This window comes from Strongylocentrotus purpuratus, unplaced genomic scaffold (assembly GCF_000002235.5).
Source record: "Strongylocentrotus purpuratus isolate Spur 01 unplaced genomic scaffold, Spur_5.0 spur5_scaffold_17, whole genome shotgun sequence".
In the NCBI taxonomy this organism is placed as follows: domain Eukaryota; kingdom Metazoa; phylum Echinodermata; class Echinoidea; order Camarodonta; family Strongylocentrotidae; genus Strongylocentrotus; species Strongylocentrotus purpuratus.
The window spans coordinates 23,327,158-23,354,763 of record NW_022145602.1 but is presented as its reverse complement, the minus strand read 5'-3'; the positions used below and the strand labels follow the sequence as shown (position 1 = coordinate 23,354,763).

The 27,606-nt window shown below is 37.4% G+C and overlaps 1 protein-coding gene across 1 annotated transcript; it reads right to left on the bottom strand.

Moving 5' to 3' along the window:
* Nucleotides 1–4,352: 4,352 nt before the first annotated feature.
* On the bottom strand, nt 4,353–22,333 carry LOC579740 (synaptotagmin-12). Its single transcript, XM_030988315.1, has 8 exons — nt 22,308–22,333; nt 20,755–20,773; nt 18,643–18,926; nt 13,030–13,236; nt 10,360–10,537; nt 8,151–8,271; nt 6,419–6,552; nt 4,353–5,103 (listed from the first exon to the last, which is right to left on the bottom strand). The coding sequence occupies exons 1-8, from the start codon at nt 22,331–22,333 to the stop codon at nt 4,933–4,935; spliced, it is 1,140 nt and encodes a 379-aa protein (XP_030844175.1). The 3' UTR covers nt 4,353–4,932.
* Between the last annotated feature and the right edge of the window lie 5,273 nt (nt 22,334–27,606).

The following is a 27,606-nucleotide window of genomic DNA, read 5'->3' as shown; positions in this document are numbered from 1 at the left end:
TCAGATATGGCATGTTAAACCACTGCAAAAAAGCCGCCTCGTTTTATTTTTAATGTGTAAAACAATGGCAACTGTGTGCAACCAAGGACTTGTGCGTACTCACTGAGCTCTGTGTTATAAGATACAGACTTGTGAAGCGTAGTTAATACATCATCATGAACAGAACGCCAAAACATGCCATGGTTTTGATGTGTCATATCTGAACGAGCCTTAATAATCAACAAAACACATAGTTTATGTGCTAAAATATGCCCAACAATGTGTCCATTTTCAATGTATACATGCCTTGTTCAGACCTGCCAACCAGTACGGTTTAGTCCTATTTCGTAAGATTTTTAGAAGCAAATACGACAGTACGATTTTCCTCAATAAAATATGATTTTCACCTAAAAAAAGGAGAAAAAAAGTATTCTACAAGTATCTCACATCGGCAATTTAGAGATGTTCATTGGTTCATTGAACACACCAGTTGTGATGAAATCATGCATATTCAATCAATGATCCATAAAAAACATTCTTCCTGTATGTACAAACTGTAAGAGGCAATGATTCACACGTAACAGTCCCGTGTTTTTTTTTAAAGAATACAACTTTTGGCAGTAAACTACAACTTTTGGGATTAAAGAATACAGTTTTTGAACTCCAGAGGTTGGCAGATCTGCATGTTTTGTATCGAGCACAGACATTACAGGTAGTTAGGTTATCCTATGGGCCCTATGGTACTTCGAGGGCCAGATATTCAAAGACTTGCATTAGAAGGTATCATGTTGTCACTTGCCTTTTTTCCCCTTTAAAATCTTCTATATTGAAAAGTCCAAATTATTGTGTCCCATATGTTAGCTATGTTAGCAATCTACAGTACATTGACGATTGCAGTACATTTCAACATTGTATTGAGTTAATAGCCCTGCTAAAGCTACGATAAAAATGAATTTGAATGGTCTTACACATTTAATGGCAAGTAATGTTCAGACTTCAGAGCACCTTAGGCCGTATTCAGTTCTGTCTGTGGGTTTAAGTAAGTATTTTACTGAGCATTTTACTTTGGATGTGCCTTAAACTCTTGTTCAGATCAGATCTGAAAATTTTACTTATTAAGTTAGCTGAACAAAATGATATAATGTGAAGTTTTTATCTATTTACAGATCTATACATTATATAGTTACTAAACAAATCAAAGGCCAAAGTGACTACATGTGTAATGAAAACTTGGAAAGCATATTGTTTTGAATGGAATATGAAACTATTAAAATAAAAAATATAAGAAATAAACATCTATTTTTACAGTTGGTAAAAACAGTGTGTATTATTATTAACCTTATTTATCTTGACCATTATAGATAGGGAGCCTAATCACATTGTTTATTAAACTAGATAAGAGAGAGAGAAAGAAAGGGAGAGTGAGAGAAAGTGAGAGAAAGAGGGGGAGAGAAAGAGAGAGAAAGGATAAAGAGAGAAAGGACAAAGAGAAAGAGAGAGAGAGAAAGGAAGAGAGAAAGTGAGAGAAAGAGGGGGAGAGAAAGAGAGAGAAAGGACAAAGAGAGAAAGGACAAAGAGAAAGAGAGAGAGAGAGAGAGAGAAAGGAAGAGAGAGAAAGGACAACAAGAGAGAGATGAGAGAAAGGAAGAGATGAAGATGATATGCAGCATGAGTGAGAGAGGGGAAGAAGATGTGTGCATCTGACGAGAAGGCAACCTGAATTTTATCTAGAAGGCCCGACCCCAAAGGATAGCAAATGCCCTTCATATTATGTAACAAATATAGCCTTTCTCTGTTCAATAAAACATGCATGTATATCGAGGGTTCAGTGACACAAGGACGTAACTCCATATTTTGCCAAAATGAGTATTTGATATAAAAATGTTCAGAAAAATGTGGGCTCCCTTTACAGGAAACTCAAAGACTTAAAGAGAAGGTTGAGTTCTGGGAAGAGGTGAAAAATAATTTGTGAGCGTTATCATTCTTATTATGCAAGTGTGAAAGAACATCAGATAAGACATGTTCCCTGAAAAGCATGGCTCTTCAAATGCCTTTATATTCTAAATATGTCATGTAACTCGTAAAACTCGGGGGGGGGGGGGGTAGGTTTTTTACGCCACGTGTACGTGTAGTCCCATATACATCTTTATGTGTACAGTGTTTGTAACTTTACCAAGACTTGGCCATATTTCTTATCATTTTGATGATTCCAGAACCTTACAATACACACAAATTCTGATATGCTAGATGATCCACCTTTTCTGGTCGATTTCACACCGTTTCTTTCACAATGCAATCGCATGACCAGAACTCAACTTCATCTTTAACTCCATCCAACACCCCATTGAAGTCAATGGCTAGTAAAACATAAGCTTAAGGCCCAAGTGCTCAGTGACACATATACCACTTTTTCTCAAAAATGGCCAAAATGACCCAAATGTAGTTACGTCTTTTTGTCACTGACCCCTCGATATTCTCCTCCAAATTCCTAATTGACCTCACCCCATTGTACTTCACTTGCAGCCTCGGTAAAACATTACTTAACTCGGGGAAATTCTGAATTTTCTCGGTTCAGATATTTTGTTACACTGAACGCCGGAGCATGCAATATTTGTATACAAGCACATAATAAAAGAGCCGAGAGCATTGCGAATCGAAGGTTCCGTGCTAGTACCTATACATTAGTTAGATAATCAATATACAGTTTTTGACAGATCACAACATTAAGACATTTTACACAATAACTGCATCTTAATGTAGAATTGACTTTGTAAAAATTGCCCCTAAATGGTCTAAATCAACTAATGCAAATGATTTTCTAGATAAGATAATTTTAAACTAACATACACCTGTCACATTCTTGCAACTACACTGTACATATATTATTTATTGCACTTTGTGTAAGTTAAAGGCAGGCTTTACTACTTCAGCCAGAAGGGATAAGACCACCAAGCGAGCCAGCGAGGTCACTGTGACAGGTGGCTATCTCATTAACTCAGCTCTCATTTAACATAAGAAAAAGAGGATCATGGGGGACCATGCAACAGGCACCGATTTGGGAAGTTTTCTATAATTATAGAGGGAGCAAGTAGCTACAAGTAGGACAGTGTGCCTTTAAAGCTTATCTGCCGTAGTTTACAGGAGGGATTAGACTGCCCTGCAAGGTCACTGGACAGGTGGTTATCTCATCAACTCAGCTCTCAGTTAACATAAGAAAAAGAGGATTATGGGGGACCAATGGTCACCGATTAGGCATTGTTTGTTATATAGAGGGCGCAAGTAGCTACAAGTAGTGCAGTGGGCCTTTAAAGCTAATCTTGTGCCCTGGTATGGGAATCGTATTTTGAGTGAAAACTGCTCTGATTTATTCTGGATTGTTTATCCTACAGTAGATTGGTTGTTCGAACCAGTGAAATAAAAAAAAACGCACAAGAACTTACTTGGCATCATCTTTGATAAAAATCACAATTCTCAACCACACAGTGACCAGTGTCAAGCACATGGTGTCGGCCCTACTCCCCCCCCCCCCCCCCCACTCCGGGGTCGGAATGACCGCATGCGCATGTTACCAAAATGTCCGGTAAAGGGGTACTTTTCATGCCCCAAAGTCCGGCTCGTACATACACAAAATTGACTTTACACACCGGACTTAAAGGTAATACAAAGTTTTGGTATGGGGTCATGAATTTGGTTCAAATGAACATATTGGAAGCATATGCGATCCTACAATATTCAGTGATTGTTGTCGCGCTTGAAACCGAGTCTTAAGTTATGAAATTGTAAATAATAAACTCTGTATGATGTATAGCTCCCTCTCAAGGTCACGATATTAATTAAGCTATAAAACAATGTTTCTTGACTAAAATCGACCGGTTGGCTATTCCCGTTTGGAAATTATATATCACAACTACAATTTCTGAGATTTTCATGGTCGCAGCTACCATTGTTTGGCCGTATGCGCTATTTGAAATTTATCACAATTTACCGGGAGCACCGGTAAATTTTTATATTCAATTTTTCTCGAAAACACAAGTGTTTGAGGGGCTAAATTTTCTGGTGCTTATAATACATCCACAGGGGCATCCAAATATATCAAAATTTTAAAGAATCACTATCCACCCAATTTCCAAAATTTCCCAAAACTTTGTATTACCTTTAAGGGGTGTTTTCGAAAAGGAGGAAACACGCTTGCGTACCCTAAATAACACAGCGTGGTGGGGGGGGGGGGGGGGGCTACTTACTCGGATTGCCTTATCTTTATTATGCTCATTTCTCTACCAGTATATATCTTCTACCAAAATTGTTTGGCACATGTCGATCATTTATTTGTAATCTTGAACATTCAGTGTTAGTTTCGTTGGATTCTGGGAAAAATTATTTTCTATATTTACCAGAATTAAAATGTATCTTTAAATTTGAAAAAAGCTTGAAATACCAGTACATTTTACTTGACATGTTCACTTCTATGTGAAAATATGAATGTTAGAAACACGGAAGAGGTGAAATGATTTACAAACTTGTGTCTTCACTATATTTATTTAAAAAATCGGTTTGATCTGTTGTCCAGTAGAGAATACATCTTTAGTTATTTTATCTACACAATAGTACAATAGTACGATACAAAATAAATAGTTATCATGTTTGACAGTCTGCTGAAGAAGGCATACATCTTAGAACAGCACCGACTTGGTGCAATAACGATCATCGAGTACATACAAACAAACACCCTTCGTAATCTCACTTATATCCTTCAGACCTACGTTATAGGCGGTGTCAGACACAATTTTCCCAACCCGCGGTTTTCCAGCGTCATATATGAACGACTCTCGAGGCCCAACTGCGTTCCAACCGTCTTTCGAAAGATTTCATTCGCTTTCCTTTTGTCTGAGAATGGCAGCTTTAGCAGCTCTTTCTATCAGGAAGACAGCAGTATCATCTGATAGGAATGGATAGCTATTTCCTGAGGGAATGCCACATAGCGACAGGTTTTCTGAGAGAGATTAGCATCTGATTCCAATGGCTTAGTGATGATCCTTTGGCGTTAGCACCAATTAACACGTGACCGACGCTGGGGGTCTTACCACCCATACCAAACTGAGCTACAGTAATACGTAGGGTGACTTTCTAGAAGAGAGAGACAGAGAGAGAGAGAGAGAGAGACAGAGGGGTGGAGACAGTTTAGCAGTGAATGCTAATGGGGTATTGAGACAGTTTGGTAACCAATGGGGTGTTTCACAAAGATCTTAAGTCGAACTTAACTCTAAGTTGGACTTAAAAATTATGGAGAGCCATTTGTAGCCCTAAATCAAAATGTATTCGAAAGCAAAAATCAAGTATTTTAGACTTTTCATAAATACCACATCAAGAACATGAAATCTCCTTGATACTAGAAAAGGTAAATGATCAACATGTTATGCCTTTTAAAATAACGTTTACAAAATATTTTCAAAGATGCTATCGGCTTTCCATAATTCTTAAATCCAACTTAGAGATAAGTTCAACTTAGCATCTTTTTGAAACACCCCCCCCCCCTAGGTCTCTATAAATTTGATTGTTGAAAATTGCATGAAAATATTTCCAAAACAATGATATTATGAATAGGCTACTTAGATAGTTATATATTTTCCTAAATCTATAGAACAATATAATTTGTGCCATGAGGTCGAATTTTACATCAGATTTGGCGTAGGAGAAATAAACCATCCTCTTCATTTTAGAAACCCAGGCTTGATATACCATTACATGCTGTCATGAATATACAAATAATACACAGCAGTGATATGGGGCATTAGTAAGAATTACCCACACAAGGTACCTTTGGAACAGTCTAACACGCCCGAGGCGTGGCCGAGGGTGTTTGGACTGTTCCAAAGGTACCGAGTGTAGGTAATTTTACTAATGCCCGAACAAATGATGTGCATTATTTGTTTTATAAGATTATGTTTTATTTTTTTGTATGAAATTATGTTTTGTAACATGATTTTACTAATGATCGGTCATTAGAATTGGATAATGACCGGTCATTATCCAAATTACGCGTTAAGAGCGACCTTCTATATACAGTACAGATAAGGGAAGGGTGCGTGCCACCATTTTTGATTAATTATTCTCTTCATTTCTATCCTGCATATTTTTATAACGATTGAAAAGTTTTATTAATCAAAAACTGTTTTTTAAAGTCAACAGTTGCAGTCTCACGACTGAATTGACATGGATTACCATCATATGATTAAAAGGAATATAAACATATAACGGACCAAGAATTAAATACAAAAACATACGATTATAAAATATAAACATTTTCAAACTAAGTCGATGTATCATCTGAACCTTCTTGTACCGGTACTTACAATGAGAGATAATGTGAAATAATGAGGGAAAGCGTGAAAAAATAGGCTATATTGATATATAATTTCTATTTGAATAAATGCCTTCTTACCTCTAGAATGGTCGATGGCACAGAAAACATCATAGCCTCATTAAAGATAGGACACGTTTCACTTCTTTTCATTGATGTCTTCTTTTTACTTATCTTCTTGCCGTTCTGTAGAAGGTACACTTTCACAAATGGATCTGCAATCAAAATAGAAGCATAGACGTGATTTTATTTGATTGTTGACGTCATCTTTTCACCTATCTTCTTGCCGTTCTGTAGAAGTTACACTTTTACAAAAGGATCTGCAGTCAAAATAGAAGCATATATGTGATTTGATGTTGATTTGATTTAGTTTGATTGTTGATGCCATCTTTTCACCTATCTTCTTTCCGTTCTGTACAAGATACACTATCACAAACGAATATATGGATAGAGATGTAAAATGTGATTCGATTTGATGTAATTTGATGTGATTTGATTTCTATTATATTTTATTGAATTGAGCTACATTTGATTATTTTTCCGTATTATCAATTAACTGTAATTTGAATTAAATGTAATTGCTGTTTTTTTTATTGGATCTTTGATTTGGATTTACCTAAATGTAATTGTGTTTCATTATATCCAATTCTATTTTGGAAGACAAATCGAGTTTCATATAATGTACCCGTCATTTTGATTGATTTCTTTGCTGTTGGAATCAGATTAGAATTGATCTCAATTGCAACTTACTTGAAATGTAGTTTTAATTTATTTGAATCCAAATGAAAAAAATGACTTGGTTAATGGTTATAATAATTCACCTGAACTTAAGTACATTTGAAATGTTTTACGATTATTTGTAACTAAAGTCATCTGATACCAGTTCATATGAACGAAATCGAAACTATGTTTCATTTTCATACTAATAATGGTGTTAACCCGGGAAAGCCTCAAGAGAATTAATGAGGTTCTTCCTGAGGGCCCTGCAATTATTCCCCTAGCAACTGTCAGATACCCATTTACATCTCGATGGAGTGGGGCAAATGTGAATTAAAGATAGAATAGACCTTTTCCGTAATGAAACCAAATATAATGCATACGTTTTGTGAAGTGCCTCGTTACGAATTATTTTATTGATATGTTATGAATAATTTTATTTCAATATTCACAATGCGACTGCATACATTATTTGTTGCCCCGTAGGAAAAAAATCATGGCTTACCTTGCCCAACAACATGTAATATATGTATTTTGCGTTCTGACTATTGAAATGTAATTATTCGTTACAGGTGAATTAAATATTTGCATTGAGGCACTTCACAAAGACGTATGCATCAGGTTTGGTCACATTACGAAAATGAACTTTTGATATTGGTGTTTAAAGCCCCTCTGCACTAGTTTGGCCAGGAGGGATTAGATCTCCCTGCATGGTCATTGACAGGTGGTTATCTCATCAAATCAACTCTCAATTAACATAAGAAAAAGGGGATCATGGAGGACCAATGGTCACCGCTTAGGCAGTGTTTACTATATATTTCTCGTTATTCCTGCTTGTACAGCGCATAGAGAAATTTTTGTTTATTATGCGCTTTATAAATATTGTATTATTATTATTATTATATAGAGGGCAGAATTAGCCATAAGTAGGGAAGTGGGGCTTTAATTGGATGGAATGGATTTTAAATGTACATTATTTTGTAAAGCGCTTAGAGACATTTGTATTAAGCGCTTAGAGACATTTGTATTAAGCGCTTTATAGAGACATTTGTATTAAGCGCTATATAAAAATTAGATAGTATTATTATTATTTTACCTCCTGATTTTTTGTTATCACTCCATATAAGGCCCCTAGCTTTAACGATGACCACGGTAAGTCGTTCGGCTGTTGGAAGATAGCTCAGAGAAAACATGATGTCTCCTAGGTTCTCTGGCTTCTGTATGAGAGAAAACATATGTGACAATAAGTTTGATATACAGTAGGCTTGCGGGTGCACCATGTGAGAGAGAAAGAGAGAGGATTGAGGAGTCTTGAAAAGGACTCTGACTAGGTAATCTTTCTTGGGGTGTGTAGTCCTGAAAAGGACTGTTATCTTTCTTAGCTTATAGTTCTAAGGAGAACTATAGCGCTTGGAGAGGATGAGTGACGGGAGAGGCTCGACGTTTTGAACAGGTTTACTATCCGTCGTAACCCGTGAGCCTACTGTATATCTACATCACCATGCAAGCCGACACTTACAAGTAGCAATAAGTTTGATTACGACACATCCAAAGGGTATTTATTTTTTATTCAAATTAAGTAATTCAGTATCTTGATTTTAGTTATAAACACAATAAATAAATAATAATATAGAGTATGTGTAATGTGCCAACTCCACATGACTAATGTGTTCCAGGCGCATGGAGAAGAAAAAGTGCACAAAAATACACACAAAAATAATAGCACCTACTTTGGTAAAATCAACCTAACGCACTTTCAATATCCTTGTGCGTGCCCAATTATAATATGTGAATATGAAAATGATACATTACGTAATCCTAACCTGATTTCTATGGAATTTGGGAAAACCACACGCACACACACACACACAATGATATCAATGCAGTCAGCTGACGAAATGAACACAAAAAAATATTCATGTATAATGATAGTAGTACTAACAATAGCTAGAACGGGGAAAGAACCATGATCATTAATGATGCTCTCTATATATGTAAAAGTATATATGCAAAACAAATCCGAAAGAAAAGAAATTCATGAAAAAGTGGTTACTTTTTGCAAAGTGTTTGTGATTATTTATTTCTTCTAAAATTGTTTTGCCAAGTAAATCTGGGATATCTAAAAAAGTGAACTGCAATTTGTAACTGGTATCTATAAATGTATGTTCTTACCATTATGTTGAATGGCCAAGAATATCATTTTGAAATTCTGCATGTATGTATTCTTGTATACATAATTATGTGAACGATTTATTTAATAAAGGAACCCTGTGGAAGGGGAAACAAATTTATGATGCTCTTCCTTGGGGCCCTGAAATTATTATTACATTCAGCAATTGGCAGGTACCCATATGCACCTGGGTGGAGAGGGGTTATTATACAAATAATACACAGCAGTGAGGGCAATAGTATCCCCTCTGGCGTGTTTCTATTCCAAAGGTAACTTGTGTGGGTAATTTTACTAATGCCCGAATACAATAATGTGTATTATTTGTTTTGTAAGATTATATTTTATTTGGTTTATAAAATGATGTTTTATTACATGATTTTACTAATGACCGGTCATTATCTAAACTACGTGTTAGGCAAAATAAGTGCCTGGTCACGTGTACGCTCTTAACCAAGCATTTGATTAGGATCCACGTCATCATCTTATAATATGGATTAATGCTTTACCAAAAGGACTGTGGCACCGGGGATGGGATTCGAACCCTCACCCGTTGCTTTGAGAGATAAGTGAACGAACCGCTATACCACGACACGATTGATATGGAATACCCTCTGCTCTGCTCCACGTTTGTGGAATTCTCTTGCAGCCTCCATTCGTTGCATCTCTGATATTACTTTGTATAGATCAAAATTAAAAACCATAAATGGAAAAGACATATTCAACCTACCAACCTAGCTCTTAAATTGTTACCTTACTTATCTTATGTTTGATAATTTCGCTTTCGTTCTCTTGTCATTTCTTCCTTTAGTTTTACCTGCATAAATATTGTAAAGCGCTTTGATATAAATCTCTTATGAAGAACGCTTTATACTCTCTAAAAAAAATCGAGTGATCACGGACGTCACTCCTCTGGAGAGTGAAAATGTAATGAAAATAGAGTGAACATTCACTCTTTTCTTCTTAGAGAGCACTCTAAAACCAATCCGATTATCACTCCTAAACAAGTGATCACGGACGTCACTCCCAAGAAAGTGAAAATAGAGTGAAAATTCACTCTTTGTTTTAAGAGAGTAAGTAGAAGTTATGAGTATTATTACCCGTCGCTTCGTGAGAGTATAAAGACACCCAAACTCACTTCATTAGAATCGTGGAGATTAAGCCACGTGTTAAAGGGTCCATGTTGCCAATCAATGTCCTCCAGCTGTAGCTCGGTCTGCCCTATCTCCTCATGACGAGCGTGTCTATCATAGTTCATCACTGTCAATCGTAATGTCCGGCGGGGTAGGTCCTCCCATCGGACCCGCATTGAAAACCTTCAACATTCACAAAGAAAAACATCCAATAAGTCAGAATAACATGTGTAATAAACACCATTTGTGATATCGTTTACCACTATTGGTTTACCAACAAAACAGGTTTATTAAACGACAGAAATTTATTAAACTACAGGTATTTTGTTATACAGTAGGCTTGCGGGTGCACCATGTGTGTGAGAGAGAGAGGGGGTTGAGGAGTCCTGAAAAGGACTCTGAGTCGGTAATCTTTCTTGGGGGTGTGTATAGTCCTGAAAAGGACTGTTTGTTATCTTTCTTAGCATATAGTTTTAAGGAGAACTATAGCGCTTGGAGAGGATATAGGATATATGATATAGGATATAATGATATAGGATATATGATTTAGGATATATTTAGGGACTGAAATAAAGGTACATTTTTATGAAGTTGACTTAAAAATCCCAACAAATCTAACTTATTACAATTTGAATAACTATTGAAGTAGATCTTGAGGAAAGAAATATTGGAAAATCACATTGACGCAAATTTGTTGGGCTGATGCGATGCTTGATGAAAATTGTGCTCAAACAGTGCACTGTCATCGATGAAGGCAAATCAGTGCGGAGTATATAGTGGAATTAAGCGCGTGCACGTGCGTGTGTTCTCTGTGTGAAAGAGAGACCCAGAGAGGTGGAGAAAGAGAGAGAGAGAGATAGAGAGAGAGAGAGAGAGAGATAAAGAGAAAGATATGGAGACAGATAGAGAGAGAGAGAGAGAGAGAGAGAGAATAACGAGAAGGGATAGGATGAGATAGATAAGGGAGAAAGAGATATCATCATGTAAAGAGAGCGAGAGGAGAGAACTAAGGAGAGATATAGAGTGTGCGTGGGTGAGACTCCCAGGGAGGGGGGGGGGGGATGGTAAAGAGGAGAAAAGGTCGGAGGGACATATTAAAAGAAGAGATGAGGATTGAGGAAGAGAGAGAGAGAGAGAGAGAGTGGGAGATAGAGTACTGGTAAGGAAGAACGGAGGAGAGATAGAACGAATGAATCAAAGATGGGATGAGAGTAGGGCAAAGCAAATTTCAGTCGGGATGATTTATTAGACTGGTGGCCTGCTACGGTCCCATCAGTCAATATTGGAAGAAGTGAAAGTCGATCAAACCTTCTACCACTTCACTCCAGACAAGATGAAATTGCATTCATGTCTGATGAAAAATGACAGTATACGGAGAGAGATACGAGATTGCAAAGCTTCTTACAGATATGACGCGGTGAATCGTGGTGGTTTACTGTAACGAAGTAAATGTAAAACGCTTTCATATCTTATAACAGAGAGCTTAGTGAATACGCGCATAGGACCTGCGTTGCATGTGCACAGTTGCCTTGCATTTACACGTTATCAAAAACCGCTGCGGTTATGACCTCTTCATACCTGAACAAGACTGCTGTTATATACTGAAATTTGCTTTCCCCTGCTCTCATCCCATCTTTGAATCATGACGCGGTAACAACCGTGGTGGTTTACTGTAACGAAGTAAATGTAATACGCTTCATATATTTTATAACAGAGAGCTCAGTGCATATATACGCGTATGACCTGTGTTGCATGATAGTGCACAGTTGCCTTGCATTTACACGTTATCAAAAACCGCGTTGGTTGTGACCTCTTCATACTTGAACAAGTCTCAATTGAGAAAAAGCTGTTAAATATACGGACAAGGCAAACTTTATATAAAAGAGAGGGTAACAAGACAGTGAAAATGGAGAAACGAGAAAGAGAGAGAGAGAGAGAGAGTAAATACATATGTATTTAAATGTATAGACAGTCAAAGCACAATAAACATCAAGAAACAAATCCCGGAATGAATGAAAAGAAAGGAAAAAGCAGCAACCTAATACGGAATTATATATGTATAATCCTGCGACTATTTATTAGTCTCCTTTCATCGATAAGTAAGCCTGCATCATATATGTCTGCTGTCAATTCCATCTTCTAGCACCATGGTTTCGAACAATGTAAACATGTACAAGTTCTGTAAGGTTTCCAAAATTATAACATCGATACCATAGGTATAGACCAGTTTTGGAAATGCCCCCCTCCCCTCTCAAAAAATGAAATGGAAGCTCTTATTACCAATCATGTGAAAGAATATGTTTGGACTAGTACGTGATGATAACATTTTCACGGGAAACCGCCTACTAATTGATATATATGGTAAATTATTATATCTATCCAGTCCAGATAGATATAATAATTTATCGCGTAGTCCCATCTACATCTTTTTGTGTACATTGCTTGTAACTTTACCAAGCCTGGGCCAAATGTCTTATCATTTTGATGATTCCAGAACCTTGTAGTACACACCAATAGTTATATATGCTAGATGATCAACCTTTTCTAATCGATTCCACAACGTTTCTTTCACAATGCAATCGCATGACCAGAACTGGTTTTTACCTTTAATTAGCCCCCCAAAAGGAAAAATATCTACTGTATATAGGTCTGAAAGATCGAAACGTTATTTTTACCTTTCATTGTAGACCGGACTGAAGCTTCTTCTGTATATCTTCGTTTGACCTTTGACATCGTTATCAGGGTCAAGATAGAGTGTGACGTAGGTGTCAGAAAGTGCCGCCCCTTCAGGTAAAGGTCGAAGGTCACGCGCCTGTACCACGGTGACGATAAGACGAGATGGATCTGATGAATACTCGATGATGACCTCAACCTGACCCGCTCTGTCATAAAAAAAATTAATAAAAAAAAAAAATCAACGTCAAAGAAAGAAAACGAAAAGATAATGATTAAAGCTCGCACATATTCCAGTGCAAGAGATATTCAAAGGGCCTCCAAAGTACAGTCACATCTATAAAATGTGACTGTCTACAGTGGTCACCTATATGATGCCCCCCTCTAGGATGAAATGTGTGTTTTAGAACCTGTCTAGAAAGGTCACCTGTCACCTGGCAACTTCTCCTGTTTCCCTTGTGTGGCCTCCATAGACAGGTTTCGCTGTAAGGTCAATAATTTAAAGTGCTAATCGTACAATCAATTTTACTTCACACGAGTTGAAAATGGTAAATACAGGTCAATAACTTGTCAAACGCTGTCAGTGTTGTGGCTAGAATTTGAAATTGAACACATTGTCAGCTACATACTAACTACCCCCACCACTAAGAAGGTTGAAATTTGTATTTTCTGCGAAAAGGAATCTTAATTTAGCCAGTTCTCGATTTATGATTTAATGTTCAAGATTAAAGATAAAGGTTGTATTTTGTATTGACCGAGTTGAAAATGGTCAATACAAATCAATAACTTGTCAGATGCCGTGAGTGGTGTGGTTAGAATATGAAATTGAACACATTGTCAGCTACAAACTAACTACCCCACCACTAAGAAGGTTGAACTTTGTATTTTCTGCCAAAAAAGAACTTAATTTAGCCAGATCACGATTTAAGATTTATTGTTCAAGATTGAAGATAAAGGTTGTATTGTAGATGCAACACAATGCATGCGTGAGCTGCCAGTGCTTGTATTTAACCATAAGGGAGTGAAATAATTCAGTTGTCAAATTCAAGTTCAACTTTATTTCCACATTTGTTTAAAACGACCAAAATAAATGCAATCAACATGTATTTAATATATACAATATACCGAAAACAAAGATTCAAAAGAAACATGTACTACTCATAATCTGGATGGAATAACAAAGACCAACATGCCTATCAAGGAACCCATACTAATATTACATAAATTAATTATATATTGTGCTCATTCATAATGAGAAGGAAAAAAAAAAGGTAATTTACAAAATATTTTAAAAGATGATTGTAATATACATAAACAGCATATGACTAAAAATTTGTTTTCCATTGACCACAAATAGCCTCTTATTATCGTTATTATTATTTTACTTAAATGTTATCCCCATTGTGGAGCCTAAAGCTGCTCAAGCCTTTTTTTTTCATGTCATCGCCATCTTTGTCATCAATGTCATCACTATCATCTTCACTATCATCATCACAGCATCCTCCTCCTCTTCATCATCACTATCAGCATCATCATTGTCATCACCACCACCACCATCATTACTATTGAACATCAGCAGCAGCAGCATGACATTACTGTCATCATCATCATCATCAACACCCTCATCATCATCATCACTGTCATCATCATCATCATCATCATCACCATCACCATCATCATCATTTTTATCATCACCATTATCATCATTTGTCATATTTGTTAAGATCAATATAGTATTTATGATCCCCGCTGTCACTGTTTTAACCAAAGTAGCATTAACCCTCATAGTAGTTATCAATATCATAATATCATCGAACTCAATTCACTCCCTCTTCTCCCTATCTTTCTGTCTATCTCTCTCTCTCTCTTTCTCTCTTTATGAATTAAATATGAATGCTTGGGTGTCCGTGCGTGCGTGAGCGTTTGTGCGTGTGCGCGTGTGTGTGTGTGTTGCTCTATCTCTCTATCGAATGATACTAATGATAATTTTAGCTCTCTCTCTCTCTCTCTCTCTCTCTCTATTTCTCTCTCTCTAATATTTATTTCGTAGCAGCACGCTCATGTTGACTAATTCATAACAATAACATTGCATCCTTCGTTCTCATATACTGTTCTCTTCACCGCTCAATGAAAGCACTTTGTGAGAATCTAAATTGATTTCAGCATCATGTGTAACGAAACGTGAAGTTTAGCTTTAGCGATCACGTGACCAGTACGTGACATGTGACACGTATTGACGCCCTTACAACCAATTTTAACGTTATGTGATGAGGCTTACTGTCATTGTAATTTCTCACAATAGTTATCTTAAATTTGCTCAACGTAGTTTCATTTAGATGATACAAATCTTGTTGTTGTTGCATTGTTCACGCAAATATGTGTTTGTGTGTGTGTGGGGGGGGGGGGGGGCATGCATATTAGAGCTATAATGGCACATTGTGATTAGACGAAATGCCTTAAATTGTCCAAATTAACAGAGATAAAGACAGTCCCAAAATAATGGCATAAAAACACCTCTTAATGAAAGTTTCGAATTATGGTTTCGAATTATGATTTTGTTATTCTGATTCTCTGACTATTGTTGCCGTTTCATCTTGAGCCTAATTGGTTATGAATCGTGATAATAACCAACTTCCCTATACGGCCTACGTATAGCCCCTAGGGTCGTGTAAAAAGCCATACAATCGTCTTATAACACGTACATGATCAAGAGAGAGAGCGACAGAGAGAGAGAGAAATAGAGAGAGAAAGAGAGAGAGAGAGAGAAAGAGAGAGAAAGAGAAAGGGAGAGAGAAAGAGGGAGCGGGATTGTGTGTGTGAGAGAGAGAGAGAGAGAGAGCAATCGAATAAGAAACTATGTCTATTAGATTTCCAGCCAGGCTTTTGAACTTGCACATTCGTGACTACTAAGTCAAGAAAACTTCTTCACAGAAACATGCATTTGCAGCTACTCCGGGATAAATTTGAGTCACCCCTTGATATTTTGTTTTTGAGATGTGAAGATGTGTTTTATTATAATGAAGGCAATCATGAAAGTGAAATAAGATCGAACCGAAGCAGGTGATATTGCGTTTCAAGAAGGCCGCTGTATGACGTCATCATTTCTTTGAAGTGCCCTATGTCCTGCGTGTACCGATCGAAAGGGTCTTCCTAGGAGCGCGGGTCAAGATTTAACAGTCTGTCTGGCTTTTCTACTTCACCCAGTTCTGTGATGGATATTCATTTCAATCATTTTGCATACAGCTTTGACTGTTATTACGTTTCTATGCGATTGTGTTGTATGTGCTTGTAGGTTTGCTCAAGACTTTAATTCGAATTAGAAGGACTAGGTGATGGACACCAATGTATCACAAAAAGGGCACTGGCGCTTAGATAATGGTATCGAACACCGAACCTCCAAGTTACAATGTTACTGCTCTATACCACAGAGCCATTATTCCATCCCCATGTGATTGTTTACGCAACTCCGAGTAAAGAATCAATGAAGTTTTGAAACTTTTTTGGACGGGTTTTTTCTGACCCCCCCCCTCCCCCTCCCCCCTCAACAGACACACACAAACGCAAGCTCAGTCCTTTTGCAGGTCTTTTAAAATAATTCCTTACCCTATATAGTGTTGTTAAAGGAAAACAATCAGGGGGTGTTTCACAAAGATCCTAAGTCGAACTTAACTCTAAGTTGGACTTAACAATTATGGAGAGCCATTTGGAGCCTTAAAATAAAATATATTCGAAAGTGAAAATGTAAGTATTTCAGACTTTTTATAAACTCCACATCAAAACGGAACATAACATCTCCTTGATAATATAAAATAAAATGAATGCTAATGGCTTTCCATAATTGTTAAGTCCAACTTAGGATCTTTGTGAAACACCCCCCCCCCCCTTTTTTTATCGGTACAGGTTCGACATTAGGTTGGTTCATTGCGAAGTTTATCTAAGTTAGATGTGAAATGATTGCTTACAAAATCTACAGCACCTGCCCAAAATGTGGGGCGACCAACTACTGAAAAATATAGAAACTTATACATGCAGGATTGATTTTTGTTTGGTTTAGTATAACGTTTGATTCTTTTTATTCTCTGCAATACAACTGCTTGCAGTAACATTCGCCATGGTATTGATAATTCGTCGTAGTATAATTATCCATTTCGTTCTTTCCTTTTACATCTTAGCATTTTGTCACGGAATATAATTTTTTTTAATCTCGCTAAGGAGAAAAAAATAGTCAAATTTTAGTTGAGCGATGAAGGGATGTGCAAGCAATGTGTTATAATATATAGTACACACTCTGAATCCACATCCATTATGTGCCTGAAGCACATTCATTCATCAAGTCTTGTTTGCAATGCTCTCTGTGTTCCTTATAGAGCCTGCATTTATCACTCCCCATCTTTTTTTGTCTCTCTCTCTCTCTCTCCCTCCCTCTCTCTCTCTCTCTCATCCTCTTCTTCCAGTTTTATCTTTCTATTTTCTATCTCTCCCTCTTTCCCTCCCTCTCTCTTTCTCTCTTATCTCCTTCTTTCTCCCTCTATTTCTCTCTCTCTCTCTCGCTCTTCTCACCCGCTCTTCTCTCTGTTTCTCTCTCCCTCATCGTTTCTCTCTTTCCTTTTGACTCTCTCTCTCTCTCTCTGACTCTGTCAATCTGTCTATTTTCCAAATTGTATTTTTTTCTCTCTGCTTCCCCTCTCTATATCCCTCTTTCCTTCTGTCACTCATGTATCAATCTTTATAATCTATCTGTATTTTCCTCCCATCTCTTCTCCTTTCCCTAGGTGGTCATGCGTGCGTCTACTATAGTTATCTCCAGGCTTATTCTATTATACACATTAATGTTCCCGTCACTGTCTCTTTCCATCTTTTTACGGTTTGATTGATTTCTCTTAGTTTTTACCAGCATGACATTTAATCTGTATCTACGATTTATTATAGTTAATATTATGACAAGATTTTTAAAGACGCATACGAGTGGGCTCTCAGTGGGAATTTAAAACCCCACTGTCCTACTTGTAGCTACTTGCTCACTCTATGTAGAAAACTTCCCCAATCGGTGCCTGTTGGTCCCCCATGATCCTCTTTTTCTTATGTTAGTTTAGAGCTGAGTTAATGCGATAGCCACCTGTCAGTGACCTCGCTGTGTGGTCTATTCCCTTCTGGCCCAGTAGTATTGACGGTCTTTAAACACCACTCGGGTGTTTACCCAATAACAGGTGTTGTCAATCACCAGGATCAACCTTTAGTCTTATGACCAACAGGTTTTATGTATTAAATGCCTTGCATACCCCCAAACGGTAAAGACATTAACTCACTTTTCCCTCACCCGGAGACTCTCCGAGAGACTAAGAGGTATTACATGACATGCCTACATGTTCGCTGTGTGCAGACTTGAAACACACATTAAAGATTTTTCCACCAAGTCTGGTTTGGGCGACTTATGGCCTTCTGCACATGGAAACTTACGACCCTCTTCCTTTAAGAGATAGTTACTCATATGCACCGGTATGTTTTTATAAAACAGAGGTTGCGGGGTCATGGGTGCGGTGATGACGATTTCGAAATATAAGTGGTTCAGTGCTTTTGATTGGCTAGTCGATGAATGTTTGGTGACCTATACTTACGTGCTAAATATATTTTCGTGTACCGATGATTCTGACGTCACACTCGTAAGGGATTCACTGCTGTAACACCGAACCAGCTTGCGCATGATCGCATCCTCGTCAGCTAGGTCACGCGCGTCGGCATGCGCGTTGTTATGATTGAGTAATTCCGGGGTAACGGTAGGTGGCGGCATACGAGATTCCTGTGCTGCGGCTGATATGGCTTGTTCTGCCTTGACGAAGAGGTTTTCATATTGGATGAACTGTCCTGTCTCATTCACTGGTATCTCCGTGCTCTGCGTGACCTAGTTATGAATGATAAAAAAAAAATTATTACATCAATGGCAGGCTAGAACACTGCTTAACGCGTAATGAAAACAATAAATGTTGGGTGAAATTTACCCAAACAAAAGGTAATTTTGTGTCATAGAAACTTTGGGGAAATGTTATGCCTAATATAGGTAACTATAGTTTTCTCCAATCGTGACCACCTTTTAAAAAGGTGAGGTATAACAATTTATAAAACACTGTGTAATAAAAAAAAATCATTGACAAGATAAACCTTAAAGGTCGTATACTATTCCCATCCCTTTTTCTTTCAGCTGGTCGGTTATTTCCATTCAAGGGCGATCAATAATTCTTCTTCAGTAAGCTCAACGGATGGATGGATGTGCTGGGCTTAATAAATTTATGTACAGACAAGATGTAGTCGCTATCATAAACGAATGCATTTATTGACCAATATTTTGCCTACAATCAGCGTTTTCAAACGTCTTTCAGGCAAATTTCTAAGGTGAAAAACGCAAAGCCTTTTTCAAACGTCTTTAGATATGGGCATATTGTAACGCCGAAAAAGGTGTGTTTTGAATGTGACATACAGCCAGAATCACGTTTCCGAGACATGATAAACGCAAAGCTGTTTTGAACCCCACATACAAATCGGACCTTCCCAGGTTAATTTCCGGTTCGGAGGATAGCGCGCCATGTGTTGTGTCATGTCGTTGTACAAACAAGTCATGTGTGTGTAGTTGACCTCCGAGAAACTGTCAGCTTCCCTGGTCAAACGGCGCAAAGCAGCTGCGCAGAGACAAGGCCTTTATTTTGAATCGTGAAGAGACGATAAACGCGACATCCCGCAAACCACGTTCGTTTAGTGGGGTTCGATATGTACATATCTAGTGGCAAGACACGATAAAAAAAAACCTGCCTCTGTTGGCGTAAGGCTCGCGTTCAGATATAACTCGGCAAAACCTCGGCTGTTTTTTTTTTAATGATGGCGTAAAGTGTATACGCTTCTACATTTCTACATCGTATAACACAAAGTTTTGATTTACACGTAAACAAACCGCGGCGGATTTCTTGCTGTGGTTTACCGAGACATATGTGAACAAGCTTTATTCAGTATAATATCTGCCCGGAGATAGTTTGCAATCAAAATGTGGGTAAATAACAAAGTTCATGTAATATAACTAGTTCTATGTCATTTTTTTCCTTCTGCCCTGCTAGAACATAATTTCTATGTTATTCATGTTTGTGTGTACATTGACTGTATATTCAACAATGATGTGTAATCGTCCATGACCTAGCATCGTTTTTCCATTCATGAATGAACCTGCATTCAATCAACAGATGTATGAGATTTATTGTATTATTACCAACGCTCCTCCTCAATTTAGCCTTTCAAATGATTTCATTTCTCATGCAAAACATAATACAATGAATAAGCATATTACACAATAAATATACAATGAAACGACAAATGGAATAGAAATAGCACGAGAAAAGAGGAACTAACTAGAAGCAGAGCTTGTTGAAGTGTTAGTTCCTCAGATGCTGTTTTAAAATATATATTGAACAAAGTATAGTAAGTACATTAATAAATAACAATAAAAAATATGTCGCAAAGAAATTATGAATATATTTTGGGGAAAAACTAAAATTCCTGTCCTGAAAAGGTGTACAAAAGATGTGTAAGACCAGATGCTTTTTCTGAACAGAAACGGTGTACCTAGTTTCATACATAATCCAGAAATAATAATCCAGAGAAGAGAGGAGAAAATTATGTGTGCGATTAATACAGCCACTACTCGAGTTACCATGGTAATGCCATGGTAATAAAAAAAATTCACCCACCTTACCACCCGATGTGAGCCTGAGAGATATGCCAAAAGAAGGTCTTTCCGTTAAACATACTTTTTTAAATATCCGATTGGGGGGGGGGGGGAAATTACTTTTACAATAAATTTTATAATAAATATGGACTGAATTGAACCATGGAGCCAATTAGAAAATGATCTCTTTGTTTGAACAAAGGTCTCCATGGAAAGTGTGTTTACATAAAAAAGGAGAATGTTCATTTTTTTTTCTTCTTTCTGTTACAAAATCCAATTCATATGAAGCATCGACATTGTGCTGTTTTCCAACTTAAGGCGAATTGATGAGAGAACTGTCTGCTACAATTACAAGCATGTACCAATCTCATTTGCAAAATCTGTATAATACTGATTGTACAAATGAATTTTAAATTGCAAGCACGATCTGAATTTGATGAAAAAACAAATAATTCAGGAAGGATCGAGGCACATGAATTGGTGCAAGAAAAAGAACAAGGGATATTGTCGATGGTAATATTGGCTGAGAAGGAATACTTGAGTTTTGGAATACCTACTAGCGCATAATGCAATTTCAATAGAAAGATTGACAATTAAGAATCTTCGTGAAGCAGCCTATTGCGTAGATATGGGTTATGAAAAAAGTCAGTCAGTAGAATATTCATTTGTTCTTACAGATCGGTATATGCGTAGAGGATCGCATTGTGTATTACGTTTTATTATGTTTTTTTTTGCAAAATATAAGATATAGTTGAAGGATAAACTTAAAGAACTTTGAACGTTGGTAACATTTATGATCTTTGAACGGATTCCCAATCTCAACGACATTGATGCTGATGAAGTTTCCCTGGGTAAACAAGCTTATCACAATTATATTTTATTTGAGTTAAAGGGATAGTTGAGTTCTCTTGCAGAGGGCGCTACACAAAATATTTTATTGTGAGATAATGATAAATTGAGTGTCAAATTTGAAAGAATATAATATTTAAATGACAAAATCATCTTTGTTTGATCAAAATCGGTTCAGAGACGGGTGGAATATAACGATTTCTAATACTTGTGTACCACCACAAATATTATTATTAGATATTTTGAAAAAATTGAAAAAGCCGTTGAAAAAACGAACGCCTTTTACGTCGTATTTCAGCCAATGCCAAAGTTGGCTTTTTTGTTGGCATTTTCGTGTTGCTTTTATTACCCACAATTAGCCGGCTCATGTATTGTTATTTTTAATTAAATAATTAATTAACGGTCACCGTGTTTTTTGAAAGTGGAGCTGTATTGGCTAAATTTCACACATTTTGGGGTCTAAAATTACCTTCATACCAATTTTAGGTTCTAAAAGGGCGCTATAAATGTCATAGATAAGAATATGAGCAATAACCATGCACTTTGAAGGCCTTTGCGGTATGAAAACAGAACTCAACTATCCCTTTAAAACCAACGTATATTCGATATATAATCCATAAGATGATTTCACCATGCGTCTGTAATGTTTAATACATACATATTTTTTTGTTCAATGAGATAAATTCCTAATTATATCTTGCCCCATTGAATATTTAATTTACTTACTCCTGTACGAGTAATATTGGAACCATCGGGTTCCCTCAAACAATGGGGTACATTTACACAAATCAATATACAATTACAAAGAGAAACTCCTACATCCCTGTATGAATGGCCTAACATGCCCGTAAGGCTTTTTCAGATATGGCGCGGAAACCGCCCCCCCCCCCAAAAAAAAAAGCAGCCGCTATTGCATTTAAACAAAATTATTTCATGTTTATGGCAATAAACTATATGGCAACTGCGCGCAACAAAGGACTTGCGCGTTTTCACTGAGCTATGCGTTATACGATGGGAAAATATGAAGCATGTTACACTTTACGTCAATATAAACGACCACTGAGGTTTTGCTGCGGCATATTTGAACGAGCCTCTCCCTTGTTATGATATTAAACCGTGCATACTGTTATTACTATTGTCAGCTCGTCGTCAGTTTGGCTAAGAGCACGATGAGGGCATATAATAACAATCAATCGAGAAGAACATCATTTTCTCTGAGCTTTGTCGTATGTAATATTGGTTTTAATAAGGAAGGCCAGGGGAGGGCAAACATCACAACTTCGCTCACAGACGTAACTACGACCGAAAGCTAACATGTCATTGGTAGAGACTTGCCAATATAACCAGGGACGGACCCTTGATTTTATTAGTGGGGGGGGGGGGGGGGGGCACGATTCCGGGAAAAATTGAGAGCTAACAAAAGAGATAATCACATAGGCCTATACGAGTTAACTTTTTGATCGATAATTATGAGCGTGGTACGGTACGTTAGTTTGGTCGTTTAATAAAGCTGCCAATTGGGTCTTAAAAGTGGGGTGTGTCATGGCTGTACCCTCTTCCTCTCTCCTGAGTCGACATTAAGCAGAAGCGTTGTAGAAGAATAGACTAGGGGCTTGGGGTTCTCGTATTCATTCTCTACGTGTGCCTTGCATTGGGGGAGAGGGTGCTTGAGCCCCCTGAACACCTTTAAAGACCGTCAACACTACTGGACCGGAAGGGATTAGACCACACAGCGAGGTCACTGACAGGCGGCTATCTCATTAACTCAGCTCTCAACTAACATAAGAAAAAGAGGGTCATGGGGGATCAACAGGCACTGATTGGGGAAGTTTTCTATATAGAGGGAGCAAGTAGCTACAAGTAGGACAGTGGGGCTTTAAAACCGCTTCTAATACTAAAATCAAAGGTTTTAAAGTGATGAGTATGTGAAATGCTGGTAGAGGAATCAAGGATTACTTGAAAGTCGCACAGACTAGAATGTTATTAAGAAATGATAGCCAATGGCAGAACAAATCGTAAAATTGGAGGTTGAAATAATAACATCGGAGAGAAGACGACTTTTAAGCTCGTGTCAACCTGATGTGAGGGGGCATCTTCATCACTTTTCTTTTCATCAGAAATTAGAAAAAATAATATAAAAAAAGAGAATTTAATAAGAGAAAAAATATAACGATTGCAAGCTGTGTACTATAATAAAACAATAATTATTTAGCTTTAAAAAAGGCTTTACAGTATTTGTGGAAATTTACAATAACCATTGATTAATATTTGTTATTGTTTTGTAGTCATTGTACTTTAAAGATCTATTCTTGATAATTTACTCCCTTTATATTAGATGCAGCATGACCACTTAAATTGGGGAAAAACATAAGGAGATAGCTTCTGCTGCCCGTGACTATTGACATCACCTGGTAAAGTAAATCTTTGCACTTTTTCCTCTCGATAATAAAGAAAGGAAGCAGAACGAACTCAAAGAAAAGAGAATTGAATGAGAGGGAATGCGTGTTAAAGAGGGGAGAGATGGAGAGTTGGACAAAAGCCTAAGAGAGAAATCAAACATTTGCAAAGTGTGATTTTTCATTTTGGTCACGGGAATGTGAAGATTATATTTCAGGCACGTCCGTCCTTTCCATTTTTAAGTACTCGTTAAGATGGACGCAGAAAAAGACTTTTACTAAAGAAAAGGGTTGAACAACGAAGAGAGATAGAACGGTAATAAAGGGAGCAGAGGAAGGAGAGGAGAGAGAGAGAGAGAGAGAGAGAGAGAGAGAGAGAGCGAGGGGGAAGGATGGACTTAAAAGCAGTTTTAGAAAAAAAGATATTCGGAGAGGGAGAAATTGAGTTTTAATAGTTCTTGAAGAGGCATCAAAGAAAGGCGGTATGAATATCGAGGCAAGGTGTATGCAAGATATACAACTATATTAAACAAGAGAGGGATTAAATTGTTGCAGAGAATGATTGAAATAGAGAGAGAGAGAGAGAGAGAGAGAGGGGGGGGGAGGGGGGGGGGGGGGGAGGGGGAACAAAACGCTTACAGAAAAGAAGATATTCGGAGAGGGAGAAATTAAGGTTTAATAGTTCTTGAAGAGCCATCATGAACACGCGGTATAAATATATAGGCAAGAGGTACAGTGAGACAAAACTTCGGAAAACCGATTACAGGCAAAAACAAAAATGACGTTTAAAATGTAGAGCCATCAATGTTCAATGCGAGTCAGTGTGTACAAAAGGCATGGGAAAAAACATTTCAAAGTCAACCCAATATGCAGTGGGTCAATTATTATCAAAATCCAATTCAGATTAGTAATGTAGAATACATTCCGAATGACAAACATATTTTTTATGAAATAAATGTATACGCCTTAATCATTATTCAGATAGAAGATCGTCCCGGAGATTGCATGGCAGTAATTTCTGGAAAATTGAAACAATTTTATGAGATGGTGGGGGGGGGGGGGGGGGAGGATACACCATGTGAATCACTGGGTCTCATTATTATATGCTATGCCTTAATATAATAAGCATGGTATATAAACAATATATGTAACCACAACAAAAAAATCAGACCATTGTCACCAACGAACAAGTCTATGCAACAATACACATGAAAATACATCCAGATATCTAGATGACAATTATTTTTAATTTGGACTAAAAGATTCCTTTTTAGTTTTTCCCTTTTCTTACACGAATCAACGAAAAGGTTCGTGGGCTATCTCTTAACCGCTTAGCTTTGCTCGTGGATGATTATAATAATAATTGGCATGAAATTTGGGTAATTAACTATATGAAATCAATCGTTTTGGAGGTAGGCACATATAGGTAACGGAACGGACGACCTTGTAATGTCATTGATTATTTTACAAGATATACGAAGAATAGAACAGCCCGCTAGTATTCGACTCTGTCTTACGACGATACACGGGAATGTAATCGATATTCTAGTCGTCTGCGGGATGACAAGATATAGGTCACTATGTCGCGTTATTTGGTATCCACTCGCTTGCCCAGCGAAATAGGATTTTGCGCCGCATTTATTTACATTTTGAATGTCCATTTGTTGGATTGAAATTTATCCGCTTTCATAATGGACACACACCTAAACACACGCACCCGCATAGACACACACACAAACCCGATGCCCACTTGGACAGTGATATTCTATCGGACAACGCATTCTGTGAAAAATTATTCACTATGTTTGGAGAATGAGAGAGAGAGAGGGGGAGAAAGAGAGAGAGAGAGGGAGAGCGCGGAAGCGGATGGATAGATGGAGAAAAGAGAAGAGAGGGGGCTGTAGATAAACACAAATGGGTTAGAGATGAAAACATACAGAGAAAAGAAGAAAGAAGAGCGGGAGAGAGGGAAGAGAGAGAGAGAGAAAGAGAGAGAGAGAGACAGAGGGGGAGGTGGGAGGGAGAGATGGAGAGAGAAAGGGAATAGAGAGAAATGGAGAGAGAGAGAGAGAGAGAGAGAGAGAAAGGGAGGGAGAGAGAGAGAGAAAGAGAGAGAATAAGATATATATATATATATATATATATATATAGAGAGAGAGAGAGAGAGAGAGAGTTTATAAATAAAAATTTATGCTAAAATACTGGGTTCTATTTCGTCATGAATGATGTAAACAATTATTGTGATGAAAAATATACTACCTATATACTTTATCTTAGAATTAACTCTCTAAAATGTTTTCATATTTGACTGATATCTCAATCGAATTTCATTTGCTTTTATAGTTGGACACCAATCATAATGATAATCGGTTTAAATCAATGATCAAATTAAAATTCTGCGTGTGTACGTTTTCGCCTGGAGATCATTTTAGGGCCATTTAGAGGTGTTATTATTGTTTATGGGTGCCGGATGTTTAGTGAGACTGCCTCTTGAATAATTCAAAGCACTATCGTGTCTGCAATGTGGTTGGTTTGCGGTAGGAGCACTAGGAGGCTGGTTTGGTGGTTCTGTTCGGCTGTTCTAAAATCATCTGGGGGGGGGGGGGTGTGTTTCACAAAGATCCTAAGTTGAACTTATCTCTAAGTTGGACTTAATAAACCGTTAGCATCTTTGGAGATATTTTGTAAAAGTTATTTTAAAAATCATAAAATGTTGATTCGAATCGAGTCCAACTAACAGTTTAGTTTGACTTCGGATATTTGTGAAACATCCCCTAGTTTCTATTCTCATGTCATTCCGGGTAAAAGCTCGTTCAGTTATGACGAGGAATACGTGGTGTATAATTAATACCGCCGCAATTTGTATAATTTTTAAAAACAACAAGAGCGCATTCACCGATCTCTGGGTTTATAAGATACAGAAATTCCAAGAGGAAAAGAAAATACAATACAAAATAAAAAAACTGGTACTGGAATACTAAAGTATGCTGTTTGAAAGTACTTTGTTTGTTTGTACAAATAACACTTATAAGGAGGCGTGATTGCTCAGTGGTAGAGCAGGGGTCTCTTAACCGGGAAGTCCAGGGTTCGAAACCAAGTCGATGCGTTAGTACCCTTTGGTAAGGCATTAATCCTCATTACCAAGTCCCTCGGAAAGGACTTGAATCCCCTGGTTGCTTAATTGCAAGCCTACGCTTTCTTAGCAGTCGGGTATTAAAAACAAACAAATAAACCAACCAACCTATTATTGTTATCGTGATTAAAAAAGACTCAGAGGACATGCCCTTTTTAGATGACGGGGATTTAAATGGATATCCCGAACGTAAACACTTGTAATTGACACTCATGTATAAAGAATATTAGCAACATCCAGGGGGCTAAAGCGAGGGCTTAGCAGCCCAACGCAACGAGTCATGAACCGTACTTTAAGGTGTTATCATGACCACGTTACTGTGTAGCATTAGTGTATTGCCTGCATACTCACTCATCTCAAATAATGTGTAGCTGCGACCTGAAGAAAACAAAAATGCAAAGCTGACATTTTGAAAGGTCTTTAAAATAATTCCTGTCCTAGTTATCGCCTTGTCCTCTACATGGAAATCGGCTTATCAATCTGGGTTGGCAATCGT